General features: G+C 45.0%; 1 protein-coding gene across 1 annotated transcript; it reads right to left on the reverse strand.

Moving 5' to 3' along the window:
* Window positions 1-2,843: 2,843 nt before the first annotated feature.
* On the reverse strand, window positions 2,844-11,326 carry LOC142587748 (ipis-1-like). The gene is made up of 2 exons (XM_075698972.1): window positions 10,963-11,326; window positions 2,844-4,128 (listed from the first exon to the last, which is right to left on the reverse strand). The coding sequence occupies exons 1-2, from the start codon at window positions 10,967-10,969 to the stop codon at window positions 2,978-2,980; spliced, it is 1,158 nt and encodes a 385-aa protein (XP_075555087.1). The 5' UTR covers window positions 10,970-11,326; the 3' UTR covers window positions 2,844-2,977.
* Window positions 11,327-21,703: the final 10,377 nt, after the last annotated feature.

Consider the following 21,703-nt stretch of genomic DNA (forward strand, 5'->3'; position numbering starts at 1 on the left):
TTCAGCAACTTAACCTAACCAAACAAATCTGTGCAAACGTGCTCTTTGAAATCAAGTACTAAATCATTGCCGTATTCATATTTATGTTGTTTTGGGATTTCCTGACGCTTGATTAACACATTGTCGAGTCTGTCCAGCGTAAATTTTACCAGAGTTTAGCGGGATTTCATATACTACATTTTATGCTGCTAGCGTACCTTTCTTTTCCATGATTCGATATTGCATGCCGATCGCTCTTCTTTACGCGTAAGATTGCACACAGTGAAGAGCTTGCAGAGATCATTAAAAAAATCTACATTTACTTCTTCTCCGGTAAATTTGCTACTACCTTAAAAAAGCGTCTATATGTCTAATATTTCGGTGCGTGTCTAACACTACACATAATATAGAGTGTCAGAAAACACAACGCCTTCCGTAGAGGGAGGGACGCACGAGAGAACGCTACCTTTCTTGAGTGCGGATGTGAAGTCTTCTTTTATTGAGCCCTCATTTTTCGACCTCCCTGTCATATATCTGTTTTCGTACCAAATAATAATAATAATAATAATAATAATAATAATAATAATAATAATAATAATAATAATAATAATAATAATAATAATAATAATAATAATAATAATAATAATAATAATAATAATAATCAATTAAATGTTTATTATAGTGCCGAGGGACAGCTACGGAGCCTAGGTGCTGGGGCAATTAAGAAGCAATACGCCACGCACAATGTACTAAGAAAAATGTGGTAGACAAAACAATGTGAGATAGAGAAACATATACGGGAAAGAGAAAACTACGAGGCGGCGTAAAAGGGGGTCATAGGCGTATTGTTCAGCACAGGAATGTTAGCTCGCGCATTAGGATTTCTTCATTGGCAACGTGATTGCCATGATTGCTATGGGTGCCGCGTCTGCTTACGCGTTTCATATTTTGCAGGCTTTGTCTAAACGTGGAGGGGAAATTATACTTCACATGTGCTCTGAAGTCCCTATTCTGGCACAATGGTCATAATGTTAATCATCAAAAGTTCAGAAGGTCATTAGTAGTATGTATTTAAGTAAGATGCAAAAAATGTGTACTAGAGCCTTCTTCAGTTACCTGCTGACAACCTACAGTGTGTTTGTGCCGCGTAGAAGGCTTTGTTAAAAAAACGAAAAAAAAAGCAGTTGCTGTATGTTAACTGAGACTGTTAACTGAGATTGGCTTTCTAAGTTTCGTGGATATGGAAAAAAGCACTAACGTACTAGTGTATAACTAGCCAAGGCCTAAAGCGATAGCTTTATACATAACTAACAGAATGTGCCGTATCTAACGGTTATGTACGCGCAGACCAATGAAAGGGTCTCACATGTATGTTATTGCTGAAATACTTTTGCTCTTGAGACTGCTACTCCATTTGTGATCTGTAGCACCGCTTTCTTAGTGCGACAGAATGCGCACTTTGATTCTCGACGATGCACAGCGTAATTTTTAAGCAGAAGTTTGTAGCTATTTACAGCGTATGCAGACGCATTAGAGTCCTTGGTTCAATTATAAAAAAGAAAATTAGGGGCTCGCTATCCAAGCGTACAGGGTTCGACCACCCGCTTAGCGAAGGACAGACAGCCTTTCGCTTTTATTTTGCTTGATGATCAGCGACGAAGGTCGTTTCTCGAGGCTGCAAAGCAGAGAGGTTGTGGTCGAAGACAAATGCTTTGTTTTAAGCGAAGATTTCTTTGCTCGTTCTTCCCCCTCCACGGATGCTGCCAGCCGTCTGGATGCGGGCAGTAAACTTGTGTCCCTGCAATTGTGCCACACTGTATGTGCCAGACTTGACAGGTTAGGCCACTGTGTATGTGGACTTCAGAAGAGTATAGACTTGGGCTGGTTGGTAATGCATATTTAGACTAATGTATGTGCCTGTGGACGTGTGGCACTGGGGCTGCGAAGTTTTAGCGATGGCTCCTGCTCGATTCAATGTTACTCTTATCATTCAACGTTCATGACTTGCTGAATAGGCTGATAACGCGAACTGACCGTCGCTCTGATTATCGACGGAGCGGGAAAGACGCGTCAAGGAATAGCATCGAAACAGGCATCTCTACAAAAGAGTCCCCTGAATATGTGTTCGTTCTTGTGTAATAGTCCGAGAACGAGTATCTGTTGCTTGGTAGTTGTCCGAATAGACAAATGTAACAAGTGGCAATAAGTGAAAGAAAGTAGGCAACGAAACGTTGTCGAAGTTGGCTACAGAGAAATAAAGAAGACGGCAACAAGACCAGCCGAGTGTAGAGAAAGAAGTTAAACCAACAAGGACCAGTGTGTGTGCTTTGGGGGCCAGTGGTTTAACGCTTGTATCACACAGCGGCTTTCGCCAGTCAGAGCGCCTTTGTCAGAAACAGTCCTTGAATACATGTGAAAGTGATCAACCGTAGTCGATTCACGTTGCACCCAACTATTTCATCCATAAAGGAAGACAGAAACCAGAAAATGTGCCCGCCAATGCTGCTGAAGCCTTTGACGAGGCTGGATGGTTTAGCGCTCTGGAGCGGGTGGGCAAGCGGGCATGTATGAAAGCGGGTATGCGTTTCAAGTACTATCGGCCATACAAAGTCTCATAGAGACATGTCGGCAAGGGCTTTTACGTAAGGCTTGTTGAATATAAAAAAGCTCCACAATGTATTTAAAGCTTATTCTTCGTATTAGGAAGAATGGTCTAAGGTATTTGACCATCACCATTTTTACTGGCTGTCAAGAAACGCGTTAAATGTTTGTTGGTAATAATGGGACATCATTGTACACGCAGGGTGACGAAGAGACACCAGCGATGTCCCGCCTGTGAAGTGAGAGCCGCAGACACGTTTCAGCAACGTAACATGGTTTATTACAACACTTATTTTTTCTGCAATATTTCCTATGCCCTGGAATAGTCAATCGGCAAGCAATTTGTAACATCGATAAAAATGATCAACAACGAAGCAAAGCCCTTTATGTGTTTCACTTACAACTCACGAACGGAGCCCATGAAGAGCACGAGATCTGGGTCGCAGCTACGAATGAGGAAAATAAATGGCCGATCCACAACGAACTTGTAGGTCTGTGGCGGCATAGAGGACATGCAGCAGTCTAACATCACCACTGCTGTGGCAGCTGCGGCTTCAGTGCCTTCTTCATTTACATCTACGAATGCCTTGTGCACCACATCGGAAGCTGACAGATTTTCCTTCTCGCTAATGCCGGACAGGTCGGCTTCCGAAGAGAAGAAATCCTTGATTCCCATTTCTTGAAGCGTTTCCTTCAGACCGATTGCCTGTTCCAATTTGAACTTTGGCAGATATAGCTCAACGTTCACAAAGCCGCCAAGATTGTTCAACAGTTTCGCGAGCTTCGCCACCGTCAACAGCTCCTCAAGGTTGGACAGTCCTTCGACGTCGTTGGGTAGGAGCACGACCATGGAAGTCTTGCCGCCTCGGTATGGTATCTCCAGGGCCGTGACACCCAGTTCCTCGCTGCTGGTCATGCTATAACGGCCCTCGTGGTACATCATGTCAACCAGTTTCTTGTTTTTGGAGTCCAGGTGGAAATCAGATCTACGAGTAGCATCAGGGTTGAACTGTGACTGCCAGAAGCCCTTAAAGTAGATGGCGTTTACCAGGATAAGAGTGGTAAAAGCATTCACGCTACCTCCGGGAAGGAGATCTCTTATCTTGAATTCTGTGGTTCGTTCAACCCAGGCGTTGACTTGCCGTCGAATGCTCTCGCAGTCATTCCTAAAATCGACGCACTCGATAGTGGCTCCATAGCTGTCGCGCAAAAGATCCAGGTAGCTTTCTAAGACAGGAAACGTCTGTTCGCAGTACATTCGGTTAGCGATATGGAGCTTCACGTCGGCAGTGTAGGATGGTAGTTTCGAGAGGAAGTCAGAAAACTGGTTGTGCATCTGTTCGCCGTCGACTCGAAGGACAGCCGACATTTCCTTGGCAGTTCTGCTCCGTGCGCCTCCAAGAGCCATTGAAAGAGCAGCCGAGATGCTGAACGGCGAAAAGAAGATGTTCCCTTTATGGGCGCCCTTTGGCGACAGCTGGTGGTACAAGTCCACGGCGAAATTGAGGACAGAATCTCCCAGCTTGTTGACGGCCATGCCTGAAATACCTGCAGGGAAGTGAAATAGATTTTTGAGAGTCCTGTAATGGCAGCGAACCACGCTAGCGGAAATTAGTTCCTGCGGCTCCTCACTAAGGCCAGAACGATGAAAGCAGGCTTTATGGAGTGACGCAGTAGTAAACATGCAGGTATCAACATATTGGGAAATTCCCTGCAGTGCTGAGTATATGACAGTAATTAAGAAGCGACTTTGTGCTTGGTGTCAGTGCCTACTCACAAGCGTAGCACTTGGTTCTACAGAACTGCTAACAGAAGGGAATTGTTGTATTCTCTATTGTCAGCAGCAGGCGGAATGCGTCGCTGGCGTTTTTGTTCAGGTCGCAGGCATGCCACTAATTGCCCCGTACCAAACAATAAGAATAGTTCACATCATGGTGACCTGACTTGGCTCGTTAGCTTGCTGAACACTTAGTGATTGCTCGTTGAGAACTTTGCGAAGAGCAGCTTGTGCATGCCCTGTCCGGCCATTTCAGCAGGCACACGGCGCGTTCATGTGTGAAGTGACGTGGCAGATAATGGTGTGTGTGCAATATGTGAGCTCATAGATGCCTTTGCAGACATATTTTTTTATACATAAGATATTTCTGGAACAGGCCAAAGTGCTAAGCAGATTGCCTGGCCTACCACGTTTTTTTTTTCGTGTTGCACAGGAGAATTTCCTTTTGGTGTTCGCACTTTGGGCAAGAAAAATTTAGTTGCAGGCCAGCGCTGTCGGTGTGGGCTTTCTTTGTCTTTGCCTTTTAAGCGCCGACAATCTTTCTTCAAAATGAATCACGATCATCTAGCCCGACTCCGAAGAGCCAAATTGTGAAACCTTCTAATTCGTAAGTGCTCTTTGCGATTGGCTAGCCACCTTAACTAAGTATGTACGGCATCAGGATTGGCTGTAATTTGCTCTTGCCAGCAATTCTAGCATTGGAGCTTTTTGTGAATAGTGGCTCAGTGCTTTTATCATAAGTGCCTTCTCTATTGCGTGTGCCCAATAGGAAAAGCGCATGTGAGAAACGTGCCTCAACACTACACAGTTGGATCTTCAGTTTGCAGGCACACGGGGCAGGCATTCTTAAGCAGAGTTAATACCCTTCTTTTTTTGCAAAGTAATAACAGCGTGAAGCGTTATAATTGCTGTCTGCTGCTCCAGACTCCTAAAAATATTGACGTGTGCAGCCTTGTGTACCACAAAGATGATATCCCGAAGCGAAATGCAAAAATTATGTATTATATATATATATATATATATATATATATATATATATATATATATATATATATATATATATATATATATATAATATCTGTTATATTATGTATGTATGTATGTATGTATGTATGTATGTATGTATGTATGTATGTATGTATGTATGTATGTATGTATGTATGTGTATGTACAGCTAAGCAATGAATGCCGCTGATATGAAAAATGCAAGACCATGAAATGAACAAGTTGAGGCGAAATATTTTAATGAAACTTTGTCATTCAAAAACCATATTTACATTTTTGTGCCTCAATGACGCTGTCCTTTGTTCCAATGTATTGCGCAGGAGCAGCAGTCACTGGTCGTGTATTCTGAGTAATTGCCCCGAAATAATTGTAGCAACAGAGAGCACATACAAAAAAGCAGGAGTTCGGCAAAATATATGAGGGCGAGCCAAATGAAAGTGAGCGAATGCGGATATACGACAAACGGTGTATTTTATTTTAACATCTCCATGAGCATTTAAACATTTGTCCCGCTGACTAACCAGTCTTGTTATTCCAGTCTCATAAACATCCTTGCGTTGCTCCTTCAAAATTTATGCACGAGTTTGGTTCCATTGAGCCGTGTTTTCAACTGCCCCAAAATGTGGAAATCGCAAGGCGACAGGTCTGGCATGTATGGCGGATATTGCAACGTTTCCCACTTTAAATTCGCTAGTTTTGTGTTAACCACATCAACGACGTGGGGTTGGGCATTGTCATTGAGCAAGATGACCTTATTCGTCAATTTTTCACGTCGTTTGTTCTTGATTGCAGCACGCAGCCGATCCGGCATTTCACAATCTCGGAAACGATTGACAGTCTCTCCAGGTTTAGCAAAGTCGATCATTAATGGCCCCTAACGATCGAAAAAAAGGTCAACAGCTTTCCGGTGGGAATGACGGCCTTTGCTTTCTTTGGGGGTGGTGAATTCAAACGTTTCCACTGGAAGCTTTGCCGTCATGTTTCAGGCTCGTAATAGTGGCACCATTATACGCCCTCGGTGACAACTGCAGAGCAACTCATTTTGTCACCGGATCACCAGAGTCAAGGCAGTGCCGAACCTCTCCGTCTTCTGGCGGTGGTTCAAAATCTTCGGCATTCATTGCACATACTAGATACGATAACCGAGATGTTCATGAATTATCGTGTGTACCGAACCGTGACTGATGTTCACACGCTCGGCCAGTTTATCTATGGGTATCCTTTGTTGTTGTAATCAGCTCATAAACCTTTGTAATTGTGTTGGGGGTGATTGCACGGTGGCTTTGGCCCGGTCTTGGATCGTCTTTGCAAGTTTCACGAGCTTCTTTGAACCATTTGCTCCTACGCTTCGCAGTGGCCAATGAAATAAGTTCAACGTACATCGCAGCCATATGGTGACTAATTTCTTTTTGGGAAACACCTTCAGCTGTCAAAAACCTAATGACAGCACGGTCTTCAACTTTTCGAGCGTCCATTATGACACGCAACCATGTTCAACCCAGTGTATGAGAGCGATAAAGAACATTTACCCTCACATCTGCGTGTCACTTTTTAAATGAGAGATGCCTGTGTGCTACGCGCGTGCCTCGCAGATAATGCGCCGAACCATTATTGCGCAGGGTGGGTTGGCTCACTCTCATATGACTAGCCCTCGTACATTAGAAATGGGAAGATACAATGGAACATACAAATGCGAAAATATAGCTTGATAAAGTGGAAAAAAGTGTCACTGGAAACAAAGTTCACTGCACATATACACAAAAACCAGCAACAAGATATTTAAATATATGTGTAAGTCTCGAATAAATCTACTTATCTAAGAAAACGTCGCTTTATATAATGCGTCAAACAAGGCAAATAAATATATTTCGCAACCACATATTCATACACAACAGCACCACCTCCCTGCATTCCTCTTGATGTTTCGCGCGCGACAGGAGGCGGCGCGCATCCTCCCCGCTGTTCTCCGTTGTGCACACAAGACTGAGTCACCATCGTCGGCTCACCCATTCTCCCCCCCCCCCCCCCCCCCCAAACGTTTAACTGACACATGCAGCATGGGGCGCGTTGTCACGATGTTATCGCCCTTTTGCTTTATACGGAACATGAGCGCGATGGCAGGAATGCACTTCGAGTGTCCATATAATTGCTATCGCCATGATATAATAGTAGTATCTAGCAAGTGAAGTATCCCGTGGCCCCCTACTTTCCGCAAGAGAAGAAGTAACCAAATCGAACTTTCGCAATGCGGCAATTCGCTGCCCCGCAACAACGTCTTTTCTTTTTCTTTTGTGGGGCTGGAGCACCGAAGTAAAAAAAAAGAAGAAACTCAGAGGAACACGCATTGGCCACAATCAGGTGCCTACTTTGGGCACCTAATGTGGTCACCTAAGGAATATCGAAGGAAACGTGAGACGCTTGGTCCACAGAAAACCACATGCATACTTCTAGGCATTCTACACCGGCGAGACAAATCCTTCCGGAGATGTTGCGCTCAAGCGCACGCATTGCAATCCGTCGAGTCCCCACAGTGATGGCGGCGAGCGACCATTGTTTATTTTACTCGTCTGTTTTTCAGAAAGCGTCCAAAACTCTGCCAGGCGAAAATCCACTCGGCCATACAAAAACAAACGAGCACCGAAGGGCGCCGCGGGCTGGTCGGGGCAACATAAAAAACAAAAACAAAAACGCATGCGCTGTGGCTGGCTCTGGCAGCTCGCGGGTAGCGAGAACAGGAAAATTGAACAGGCTCTATGTTTCCTTGCGAATAAAGGTTAAAGCAGAAAAAAAGAAGAACTAAGGTACCTTTGCTGGTTTTAATGTCCTGACAAGGATGCTTTGGCGGAGGTGAAATGTTCATATCCTTTTCTCGGACATGACAGGCACCCATGAACCACCATAACGCTTCATCTCATCGAACCTCGCTGCATGCTTTGTCAACTTTTCTGATAGTGTATTGATTTGGCTTGTCCCCTTGTGTGGTCCGATGTATGACCTTAGAAAAGTTGATGCAGACTTTGGTGTCAAGTGTTTAAACAATATTAAACCCACAAAGTTCCGGAATTGAAAATCGAAAGCACGACTTTGGAAATATGAAGACAACTTTCGCATCAGAAGCTTATGAGAACTTTATACCGCTAAAGTTTTGGGATTCAAATCCATGCGCACCGTCGATTCCGCGGCCTCCGCGAGATGCCGCGACGAGCCCGCTCGCCATCAAAACGCTCTTGAAACTTTGTGCACGGATGAGGCTCCCTGTGGTGTGACTCCCGGTGCATGGGCGTTGCCGTGAAATCCAGTCCGAGTTTGAAATGTCTTTTAGAGCGTGAAAAAACCATTGTAGACAAAATCCAGAATGATTTCCAGCGCCGTGGGTTGTTTTAGTCGGCGGTGCATGACAGCACGAAAAAATTTCGGGGGTGGGGGACTGAAGCCCCGGTGCATAAGCCCCCCCCCCCCTGGCTACGCCCCTGGTATGTATGTATGTATGTATGTATGTATGTATGTATGTATGTATGTATGTATGTATGTATGTATGTATGTATGTATGTATGTATGTATGTATGTATGTATGTATGTATGTATGTATGTATGTATGTATGTATGTATGTATGTATGTACGTACGTACGTACGTACGTACGTATGTATCAGTGGCGTTGCCAGAAATTTCGTTCGGGTGGGCTCACGTTCCACCTCGGCGTCCCCGTCATAGAAATTGTCGAGGGATCAAACGCATGAATAATAACTGTGTGTTGCATGAATAATCATGCATGAATAAAAATGTGTGTGTACGTGCGGAAAACGATCATGCCACGTCTACAGAGCAGAAAGAATGCCCTTACCCGATATTTGGCGCAAGTAACTTGTAACAACAATAGGCGCACTGACGACGCAAGTTTCGCGCTTATAGTGACCGACGCGCGCTTCCTCTTGGCCCAGTCCATCTCTCTTGTGGAGTATGTAGGCGACGTCGCAATCAGTACTCGTCGGCATGGACGTTGTGGCTCCACCTGAGGTCGAAGACCCGGACAGTGCGCTGGAAACTTGCCCGTCCATCGATCGATGTCGTCTCATTTTCTTTATACTCGCGTCTGGCTTAGAAAGAAGCCGGCTCGTAGAACTATAGATTAGAGAGTGGTTTTATTGCTTACTTTATAGTAGGGATCATTTTGGAGTAGGGGTTGATGCGCAGAAGTATAAATTATTGATCACTAGTTTGTCAACAGAACAAAAATTCTTGATCGATAGTCGCCGCCCCCTACAAGCTGTGCGAGAGTACATTTGTTAAAGAAAGAAACACCCAAAGAAAAAAGTGGGAGTGGGGGGGGGGCGAATGGAAGCGCATAGGGAAGGCATTTCCAAGTGATTATTGCTAAGTGACCGTTATCCTTGAATAAAAGAATAGAATCGATGCATTCTGCCGGCACTAAGCTATGGGACGAGAACATAGGAATTAAGAAAAAAATCTTGAGAAGCAACTACGTGGCGCGCAACGAGCGGCGGAACGAAAAACAATAAGCTTAACGTTGAGACACAGGAAGACAGTGGTGTCGCTTAGAGAAGAAACGGTGAATTGATATTCCCTTAGTTGAGATTAAGTGAAAGACATGGAGTTGGTCAGACCACGTCATGCGTTAGGCAGGTGACCAATGGTCTACGAGAAAAGCGCAGCTGAGGATGGCAGAGAAGTAGGTGGTGTCATGAAATTATAAAATTCGCAGGCATAAGATAGGGTCAGCTGGCGCAAGACATGGGTAACTTGACATCGCAGGGAGAGGGCTTCGTCCTGCAGTGGACGAAAAGAGGCTGACGATAATGAGGATGAATTTTCACGCTTAATTTCATTTGTATTGGCGACAAGGGAAGTGCAAGGAAGTTACAGAAAACAAAGATTCGGCCACAGGGGCGGGGGTGGGGGAGGAGTGTAGTGAATATGGGCCCTCAACTTGTGTTGGTCAGATGTGTTCACCGCACTTCCCACCACCGATGGGACAGCCGAAATCAGTCGGTGGCATGCGCGTGCTGAAATGAAACAGGTCAATTATGAACACTGTTTTTTCTTGTTGGTAGAGGGCAGAGATCCACATGTAAGGACAATCGTACTACAAGTAACAAGTAAACGCCATTTATGGCACAAATATGCATTACTGAAAATACACATGCAACCGCGAAAGTTAAGTGTACACCTATATGTTTTTTTTTTGTCAATAGAAATACCCATCGTGCTTGTGTACACGCTTAGTCAACTCGTATCGTCTAAAATGAGTTCTTCTGTATGCTTGGGACTGCAGCGAAATCGCATTAGCCAGAATAGGTACGTTAAAGGCCACCGATGCAACTTTAGAGGATAAAATCAAGCAACGTTTATGGTAATCCCTGTTTAAATAAAAGGTCTGCCACTTACGATTCGCCAGTCCAGAGGACTTCCTTGATCTTCTCTGACTACGAATTAGTGACCTACCACTTTGCAGTTAAATATGCTTGGAGGCCGGTATAACATAGCGAATAGCTGCCATTCGTTAAGGCTGCGAAATACAAAGGGTCCAGAGACTTCACAAGAGTGGTTGCGAAAGCGAGAGAGAGAGAGGAAGAACCACACCTGACATTGATGCTCGCAGCGATGTTTAAATAATGCCGCTGGCCCGCGAAGTGGGACAGCGCGGTCGCTGTTAGCGCCTTTCTCCAATGCGCCGGGTGGGCGTTGCCGAAGCCCTCGACGGGGAATTCCAGCCGGCTACGTCGTTGTTTACAAACACGTTCGCCGCTGAAACACGGTCGCCGCACGTCGCAGCTGCTTGGCGAGCTCGTTTCTTTTACTCCCACTTTAAACGGGGGCCTCGTTCACCAGCTGACATCGATTTTCGGGCTTTTTTCACTTCGCTACTGTGTAATAAATCAACGATGTGGCTGCGGCACAACGACCAGAGAGCCTTTGGTCTCTGCCACGTTGCCTTAACTTTCGACACCCACATACAGAAAGTGCCGGCGCCGGCTGTAGTGGAGCCATCTGTAGGGGATACGTGGTAACTGTGTTCGAAGACTCCTGGGTACCGAAATTCTCTAGCATCGACCTGGTTTTCCCGGTGTGTCGCCGCTTTTTCGCAAGGAGTCCCTAGGATATCTCAGATGTCCCCAGGAGCGCTCTTTCTGAACAGAGAAAAATTACATGCCAGCACCGCGTTCCGACAGCGAAAGAACGCTGCTTTTTGTTGCGGACGTGGTTGATATTGATGTCATCACTCTTGTGACTGAGTGCTAAGTGTGTCACGTGGGGTATATAAGACGAGTTTGTTATGGGATCGTCCTCTGTTCACAAGCGACATTATTGGGAAGAATCTTCTTCTATCGTCTATTGGCAAGAGAGAATAAAAGTAGCGGTAAAAACTTTGCTTGTGAAAAATTCAAATAATGATAAAAGGGAATAAATATATAGATAAACGAACAAAAGAAAGGGAGAAAAGAAGAAAAAGACCAAGAAAGAACACTAAGCGAGCGAATGAAAAATAACTAAGTGCAGCTGCCTATAGTTTGAAATTAAGCATAGCGAATCGATTGTAAAGCTCCCTTTGAAACGTTTATGCCTATTAGTTGCAATGTCTTGAAGTTGTGGATGAGGTATGATTCTCTGTATTTTTTGCCCCGCGCAAAACTGGAATTTGACGGTACGATGTAGAGCTTAAGTTCATCAAAGTTATGACTTGCTTTTTAGATTTTTAGCTGTGTTTGCGCGACATCCGTTTTAGGATAGGTTAGGTTAGGTTAGGTTAATTCTGTCGTTTCACCGATATATTGTTTCTTACAGAAGGAACATTGAAGCATACAAATAACGTCGGATATAGTGCAAGTAAAGCTAGCTTTCACTTCGTGTGTACAGCTTTTTGCAGTGCTTTTAATTTTAATGTCACTTTGAATGTGCCTGCAGGCATTGCACCTAGAGCGGGAGCATGCTTTTATTACGGGGGAATGGTGTTGGTTGACTTTCGCGCGCGAACACGTCTTTAATGTTTCTGTTGCGCTGATAGGTCACCCTTGGTGAAACTCGGAACGCTTTTCTCAGACGCTTGTTACTTGATAATACTGAGTCGGATTTTTCGTAATATGTTGCTTACGCTTGGGAGGACATTAGAATATTTTGTTATAAACGCTGGTGGCCCGGTTGTCATAAAGACTGGTGTTCCTGTGGCTGGTGATAGTGTGCCGAGGAAAGCATGTGTCACCTTAAAAAGGACAAGTCCTCTTGTCGAAATGCTGGGTTCCCGCTTTTACCTTATTCTCATTTTGCTCATAGTCTTGAATTTCCGTGCCCTGCCTTCCCCGTGTTTTCTCTACATAGAGTGAGTGTAGTACTTAAACATAACGCATAAAGTGAAGGGGGTGCAGCTGTATCAAACGGTCTTGCCTGCTGTATTCCAGCGTATAGGCGTAATATTGACGGGGAAATAAGTTGCCACGTGATGACACTGGCCCCTTGACGCGAGAACGAGGAAGTTCGTGGTTGCGCGCGCGCTCTCCAAGTATCAGCCACTTCTAAAGGCAGATGTTTTTTTTTTAACCAATCTGTAGCTGGTTAACTATTGTAGTTTGTACTAGCTGGGTGACATTTCTGGTGGAGGTGCGGGGTACGGTAGATGTTAGGAAGTCCAGAGCATACCCCAGACCTAAGCCCGGTGAGTAGTTCGGCCGCGGATACCCCCGTGAACGTACGTACCAACTTATTTCGCGTCAATATGTAAAACTAACCGAGACTCACGAAGTGTAACATATGCCAGATTTTTCTTATTCGGGAAATATGAGGCATATAAATGAAAGCCATTTCTGCGATAGCACCACTTTGTGAACGTCATCCTCACTGGCTGCTTCTGCCTTCCTAGAGGGATATGTTTTTAACCTACTTGTGAGACATGCTTTTGCTCCTGAGGCCTCGCGGTAAACCGCAGAATTTTGGTTCGAAAATAGCACTTACAGATGTTCTACATAACCAAATTCCAGATCTACGGGTGAGTCTAATAATTTACCAGTACAACCCTGGAATAACGTCGGTTAAATATTCCAGAGACTAGAAAACACAGAAATTGCGTAGGATCAGAACGTTTACATAGTACCGTATAAGCCAGAATATAGGTTGGCTGGGGAATATAGGTCGACCTCTTGCCTTGACTTGGCGACGCGATGACCCACAATGTGCTATAAAGATCGCTATTAAAGCGAGGGGCGAGTTCAGCTGCTTCCTTTTTTTAGGGAAAAAGTAAGGACCTATGTTGCGGTTTATATGCTATGTAAGTTTGGTTTTATTTGATCTGCATAACAAATACAAGATACCACTGCAGCACACTACGAACAGACTGCTGCAACGGCAGCCTGGAATAGGTGTATCGGTGCACAAAGAGGCAACACTAATTAGAGTATCGTTTTTACGGACACATGCTATGCGCACGGTCATAATGTTAAGCCTCTGGGGTCATAATTACTGTGTTCCCAGGTCACAAATGAGGCCCATAACAAGTATAGCTTTCGGATCAAGGCAGCATATGACACGCATTAACGGTCGGCTTACGTTAAATGTAGGAGAAGTACAGCCGGGCACCCGGTATACGGATGTCGCAGCAGCCGCTTCCGTGCCGTCCTCGGTGACCTCCACGTAGTCCTTGTGGAAAACTTGCGAGGTCGAGAGCTTACCGGTAGTGCTAATTCCAGTGAGGTCAGCAGTTGGGTTCGTGAAGAGATCTTTCACTCCTAAAGCAATCTATCTTTTTTAAACTTTATAGAATATTCCAGCTTGAATTTCAGAAGAAAGATCTATGCCGGAGCGGCGGTGAAGATTTCTCAAAAGCTGAAGAAGTTTCTCGGCGTTCAATCGCTTCTCAAGTTGGACAGTCGTATGTATGTATGTATGTATGTATGTATGTATGTATGTATGTATGTATGTATGTATGTATGTATGTATGTATGTATGTATGTATGTATGTATGTATGTATGTATGTATGTATGTATGTATGTATGCATGTATGCATGCATGCATGCATGCATGTATGCATGCATGCATGCATGTATGTATGTATGTATGTATGTATGTATGTATGTATGTATGTATGTATGTATGTATGTATGTATGTATGTATGTATGTATGTATGTATGTATTTATGTATGTATGTATGTATGTATGTATGTATGTATGTATGTATGTATGTATGTATGTATGTATGTATGTATGTATGTATGTATGTATGTATGTATGTATGTATGTATGTATGTATGTATGTATGTATGTATGTATGTATGTATGTATGTATGTATGTATGTATGTATGTATGTATGTATGTATGTATGTATGTATGTATGTATGTATGTATGTATGTATGTATGTATGTATGTATGTATGTATGTATGTATGTATGTATGTATGTATGTATGTATGTATGTATGTATGTATGTATGTATGTATGTATGTATGTATGTATGTGTGTATGTATGTATGTATGTATGTATGTATGTATGTATGTATGTATGTATGTATGTATGTATGTGTGTGTATGTATGTATGTAAATTTAGTGCCATGCTGACATACGGCAACAATTAAGCCATTCAAATATGTACAAAGTTGCGCATATCATTGTTTGAATTGGGCATGCCATAGAAAATTAAAGGGAATGACATTCACAGGGTTCAGGCTAGTGAATGAGTAAAGGTTTCATTCGCGTAGGCGTTAATGTGTTCTTGAACTTTCAGGTAGTCAACTCCGAAGTCTACAGGGTGAAGCTTGGCGTCGTAACAGTCTCGGACTAGCTCGAGGTGTCTGTAGGATCCCTAACCGAGTAAGTTCGCATTGGCCACATCATGCCACGTGCAACGCCTGCAAGCAGGTATGAAAAGGTCAAGTTAATTACTTGCAGTCTTCCTCAATGTTGGCGAACAGAACATTGGTTCGTTGCCTGGCGGCGCTATTTTGGCCCCTTGCCATCGCACTTGAAAAGTGCAGCTAAAACACTGAAAAGGGAGTGTGAATTGTTTCTAACGTGATAGTTATCTTTTTGCCTATATGCTTCTAGAGCACAACAGAAAAGTTTAGCAGTCACTCTGTAAGCAGTTTGGTCGCCACGGTTGTAGTTCTATTCAGTAAGTCAAGTGGTACACAGATCAAGCAAGGATGACACAGCCAAAAGATTAACCACTATTAAATTACCGCAAAATCTACTGGCCATCATAGACGTTGCCTGTAAGCTGGATTTCGTGAACCACCGCAAGAAAAACACAGATTGTAACAGCGCCCACTGCGCCAGCTTCACAAATCTAATTTCCATCGCATGTCGAAGTCATCTTAATAGAAACGAAGAGATCAGTGGGAGATTAATAGGGGCAGCAAAGAAAAAGATATAAACAAAGCTAAGTTAGTAGGTTAAACTAATGGCATATTAATGAGAACAGTGTTAGGGTGAGTTGATGGCCGCTCGGAAATGACGAAGAGTCGCACTCACAGACGTACACTATAAGCAAATGGTTACCGTTCAAGAGTTTACCGACGTATGTGTGTTCGCCTGTCTGAATGCTTGCCTGGAGTTCTGGCTTCTTTCTTTTTTTTAATTTAGCTTAAACACCCAAGCGTCTGTCGTAAAACCTTCGTGGCCATTCTTTCCAAGTTACAATGAGCGTTTCTTTATTGCTTTCTTTCAAGTATTTACTCTTGATTGCGATGAACTTCCACTCAATAGCTTCTACAAAGCCTCCAATCATATCAGGAACGATAACATGCGTGTCTATAGTTTCTACTTGCTGTGGTTCTCCGAGGATGCTACGCGAAGCTGACGCGCTTTGATGGCATCACTGGTGCCCCAGCTTTTCGCTATGGCGGTGCATGTTTACAGGTTCGTACTTTTCGACCATAATACGTCATCGCGTCTACGCTTTCGTTCATAATTTTACTGCGATAGCTATTATACGAAAATTCCAGGCGCATTGCTTCCGTCGGCGTCGTCGTGAGGTTCCGTATAAAGTCCAAAGGTGATAAAATCGTCGCCGCGCGCCGCATGCTGTACGTGCGAGTGAACGCGTGTGGTGGTGAGCCGCCAAACGCGGCTCAATATCGCATGTGCGAGCGAGGAATGCGGGCTTGAAGCGTGCCCTGTCCAGTCGTGCGCCAGGCACGGGGGTTGGGGAGGCGATGGAGTGGGGACGTTCTTCGGCGCTGTGCTTTCGATGTTCGTCACGAAGGTGCGTGAATGTCAGTTCGATCGCTGCTCTGCCGCAATTCCCCGCTCCAGCATCTTGACATCGAGCTCATCGAGCGAGATGCGTTCGTGTTTACCTGTGCGCGGGCTACACCGTGCTGGTTAATTTAGTTAAAACAAGTTGACGGGCTAGTTGATTTGAATCCACGATAGAATGCGTAAGCGCGACTGAGCGAGAACGTAGAAAAAGACAGACACAAAGAGACAGCGCTGTCTCTGTGTTCTTTCTATGTCCTCGCGTAGTCAACGCACATTGCAGAGCAGTCGGCTGGCCTAGCGCCCTGTTTGAGTTCGTTATGAATTGTTCGCGACATATCTAAAACACAAAACCTGTTTACGATGGGATCATCTTGCTACTAAGGACGAGAACAGCCTAACAAACGTCGCAAAAAAGAAAGAGAGGCAAATTCACTCAAGCTTTCTTATTGATCCATCTGTTTGTTTACGACAGTGTTCCGCCTTCGCTGCACTATACCCCAATTCTTTCCGCGCATATACGTTGCCTCACGCAAAATAAATAATCAGTTGCGAAATCTGTGTCTTTATCTGTTGTCACGTTTTTTTTTTCGTGCACGGCTTTGGTTTTCAACACCATGGGGTCACTAACCCAGCAAAATACTTACTCCCCATCTTGCTGTTGAAGTGTCGTCAAAGTTCCCCGTGCACTGTTCATGTACAACCAGTGCACCTTGCGTAAGATCAATGGCATGATAACAAAGACAATTAAGTGACGCCGATTATCGATCAAAAGTACAAATAAGTCAATGCATATGAAGCACTGTTGTCCATATATTAGTGCTAGCCTCTTTGTTCTTGCCGAGAGTATTTGCAAGCTCAGTACTACTATAGTTGAAGGGCAAAGGAAAAAAAAAAGAAAACAAAAACAAAAGGGGGTGCTTCGTGGACAATAGCTTCAAGTCTAAATGTTGAAACGATATTGTATTTATACGTTTTACGTGTGAAAACCCCCAAGATCATTAGAGAGTTTTAGCTCAGCGGGTTTACGTTTCGCTCCGCTCGCGGTCTCCACCGTTGCGCCAGCGGAGCGGCTCGCGAAAAAAGAATTTTAGCCCGGCGGATCACTCACCCGCTCGAGCGGAGAGAGCGGGGCGCTCTGCTTCCCCACCTAGTGGTCCGAATAGGAGTTACTGAGAAATGAATTTGAATGACGCTTGCTTTTATAATGCAAGAAATGTTGAATAAAGATATATTACGTGTTCTCAGTACATTATTTGTTAATAATATACTGAGCACTAATGTACGGGTCAGCGCCGCAGTCGCCGTCGTCGATGCAGAACTGCCGGCGTTCATGTTCGCGGCTGCCATCTTCCATTTCCCATACACGCCCGCGCGCGCTTACGCACGCTCGCGCGCTGCGTATACCCTCCGCTGGGGAGTGCTTTCCAGCGGGCGTAAACGCTGCTCCGTAAAACCGCTGGCCGCCTCAGCGTTGTGCGCATGCGCAGTCGTGTCTCCGCTCGCCCGCTCCGCTCCGCTGGCCGTAAACCCGCTGGGCTAAAACTCTCTATTATGAGACATGCCGAAGTGTTAGACTGCGGATCAATTTTGACCACCAGGGGTTCTTTAACGGGCACATAAATCTAATAGTAGTAACGTTTTCCGCCCCATAGAAATGTGATTAATTCTACTATACGAGCTTTCTTGTGGATTTGAGCCTAGGTTCAGCTGTGTTGGTCCGTCTTCCTGTCCACCCTGCCCCTTATGCCGCTTTCGCCACCACGAAGTGGTCGTCAGGCCACCTTCAAGTTCAGCGCGCATGAATCCGCGCTGGATTTCGCGCACAATATAGAAGAAGACATTGCTCGATCAGTGGCCGCTGAGCACATATTTCAAACACCTTAACAGGCATCACTACAGCGTTCGATAAACATGGTTCGTGCGTCTCAATGGAGGTACTCTTGAGAAGGTGGCGGTTCTAGGACGAATGCCAGCGCGATACAGAAAGAGACAAGACACCACGGGCTGTTCTTTCCAAACAAGTTTTAATATACAGTCGTGCAGGATTCGCGCAGAGATGTGAGAAGAGACGCAAAAAGAAAACGAAGAGAAATAAATAATCTTATATATTTAGATTTCCATATGCAATTAAGAGCAAGAAAGAAATCAAGGGCGGAGAAATATAGCGGCTAAGGCGAGATCACCGAGCTCGTGACTTACGCACAAAGGGACAAGTCAACCAATATATTCTGTGTGAAAAGCAATAATACTAAACCGAACGCAATGTTACGTAGTCACCAAAGCACATCACCAACTCCCGCTATGGCAAGAAGGCATACGTCTTGTCCCTTTCCTGTTCCCTACTGACGTTCATTCAAAGAATGTATCAACTCGTGCACCGACTAACAACTCGTGCACCAACTCGTGCCACTGCCACCGCACTAAACGGGCGCGAAGCAAGAGGCATCGCTTGAGAGTCTGTCGATTGCCGCGTAACTTTAACAAATGCTTGCCTCTGCTTCTTTTTTTGTTTTCTTTCGTTCTTTGCGCAGCTGCTCGCGATGGGCTATTGTTCTCGCAGCCGTTCTTGCAAGAGACACCCAAGAGAAAATGTTTGGCTTTTCTTTTGCTATAGGATAACATGGGGCCCGTGCCACACGTGCTCGGCGGCCTATGAGAGCGCGGAGTATATTTTTCGAGCTATGTGGTCGCACTGATGAGATCTGTAGGGGGGGGGGGCGAGATTCTCGACGACACTCTCGCTGGCCGCGCGGAAAGTCCGCTTTGAACACAAGTTTGTTTGCCACCGAATGGTGAGCATGAATTTGACACATGCAAGAGAAAAACCCATAAAGTTCTTGCGTCTCTACGATCTGGTCAGTCCGGAACATCAGATTTAAGAATCGGACAATTTTGCACTTTAGCAAAACTGATGCGCACAAATTGGGCCCGTAAGATTATACTCGGTTACTACAACTTCTATTATTATTTATCATTATTATAATTATAATTATTATTAATAATAATAAATATCTTTATTATGAACGTCACCTTAAGTTGAAGTGAAAAATGCTGCAGAGCCAGTATGGCCACTGCCTGTTGGAAACGCACAGCGCCCGCCTGCCTTAAAATGGTGAGGGCGTGACAAGGGCACACAAGTTGGGAACTGAGAAATCACAGGGATTGGAAATACAAAAGAAAAGCAGAAACGAGAGTGACACGGGAGGTAGTGTAGAAACACTGAAATCAGCTAGCACTCTAAGCCAACAAAAATAAAGAATGAAAAGAGGAAAAGGGAAATAACACGCAGCAGCAACCAAAATGCACCGAGGGGAAAGCAAAGCGATGCGACATTACACGGCGGCGCAGGCGAGAAGCGCTCCAAGAGTTATCACAAACTGTATTGCACAATTTATATCGAAATGACAGCTTCAATTTTGTACGCGTTTGCTTTCCGTCCGTGGCAATCGTTCTGTGACTCCTTCGGACACAGAATATAGGATATCATTATTGCTTCTCAAGCTTACCACTGCTGCCACAAACACACCGTGGTCTTAATTATGCAAACAGAGCACGGCTGTTTCATGTATACAAATAGCAATTTGCACACGGTTCGCTTTATTCATTGGCATGCATTGCTCCGTCGGCAGCGTTTGCGGGCGCCTCAACCTGATGAGGCAAAGTGGGTAATCCACTCGCATATTTTGCACTGTTTACGAATCACTGTTGGTCAGTATAAGCTGCGAATCGAAGGTTCCTAAAAGATAATCCACCGTCACGTGGTCGAACGCGCGTACTGCAAACATACGTCCTACACTCCTCGCGGGCTCCCCGCTGCACCGGCGCTGTACCGGCGCCAAAAATCACTAGCTAGAACGACAAAACACTTCTTGTAAAAACCGTCTCAGCATGACTGCAAACATTATCGCGATTAGCATAGAAGCAATATCGAAGCAACCTGTGACGCCGAAACGCATCACATGCGAGACGTGTACTGCGGTTTCCCTCTGGACACGTGGCGCTATCCCGCGACGCCGCCGCGAAGTGTGCGCGTGGTGCATGCCAGAATGTATATTTTAATAAAGGCAAAATAACACACCCACCCGTTCGTAGCAATTGCTACAAGGGAAACCCATACGGATTCCTCGAAAGAAAAGCCTTCCAATCCCCCATACCAAATTTTTCCAATACCCCATACCAAAGCCATCCATGTGACGCGATTATTTGGTGAACTAATTGAATTTCTCAAGCTAAAATGCGTGGAAAAATCGTAAACTACGACATACACACAACCTAAAGACATGATAGCTCTCGGATTGTAATTTCGTTATGCGAGAAAACAATTCTCTTACGCGAAATCTCAAAGTAGCCCCATTTCCAGCGGTTCTAAAATTCACAGGCCGACCGCGGCGTCCGCCATTTCCACACGCCGGCGCGTGGGTGTCTCGGGGGCCACGGAGCGGCGCGCCCGGTTCCTTGAAATCCTACCAGCTGGCGCTCGCCGCCACATCGCGGCCCCCGCAAGCGGCCGCGTTTCCAACACAAAGCCCGCCTTCGTGCATGGCGTTCGCAGCCAGCGTTTCCCGCGAGACATTACGGTTACATACGGCACAGTTGCCGTGAAACGTGAGAAGCAGTCAGGGATCGGTTAATAAAGCCCCTTACAGATCGTAAGGTATTGCCATGGTTTGAAGACTGCCACCTCCTCCTCGCGCGCTCTGGCCAAGGCCAACGCCGCGTCGCTATTGGCCTAAAAGCATCACGTGGCTCCTCGCGCCGTGCATCAGCGCCATTTTTGCTCGAGAAGCGTTTACGGAGCGCATGTTGGCGCCGCTGCTACGCTTGAGAAGTGTATGCGACGCCTCGGTCGACGAGGGAGCGTGAAAGAGAGGAAAAGCGAGGAAGAGTGAAGGCGGAGGAGGAGTGTGTCGCTACTTTAGGAAGTTTAAGGGGCTTTATCTTTGTATACTGTGCGTTCCACTTTTAAAGGCGAGGCTTAAGCGTCCTCCAAATTTTCTTGTCACCTTATTCCACAAATCCTACATTCTCGTTTTGCATATTAATTTCTTTGTGGCCCTAAGCTCTAGTGCTTTTTTATCTGTTTAGCTTATCTAATAGCCGTCTCGTCTGGTAACCGTAGGCAGTCACCTAAAAATA

Source organism: Dermacentor variabilis, chromosome 7 (assembly GCF_050947875.1).
Source record: "Dermacentor variabilis isolate Ectoservices chromosome 7, ASM5094787v1, whole genome shotgun sequence".
Lineage (NCBI taxonomy): Eukaryota > Metazoa > Arthropoda > Arachnida > Ixodida > Ixodidae > Dermacentor > Dermacentor variabilis.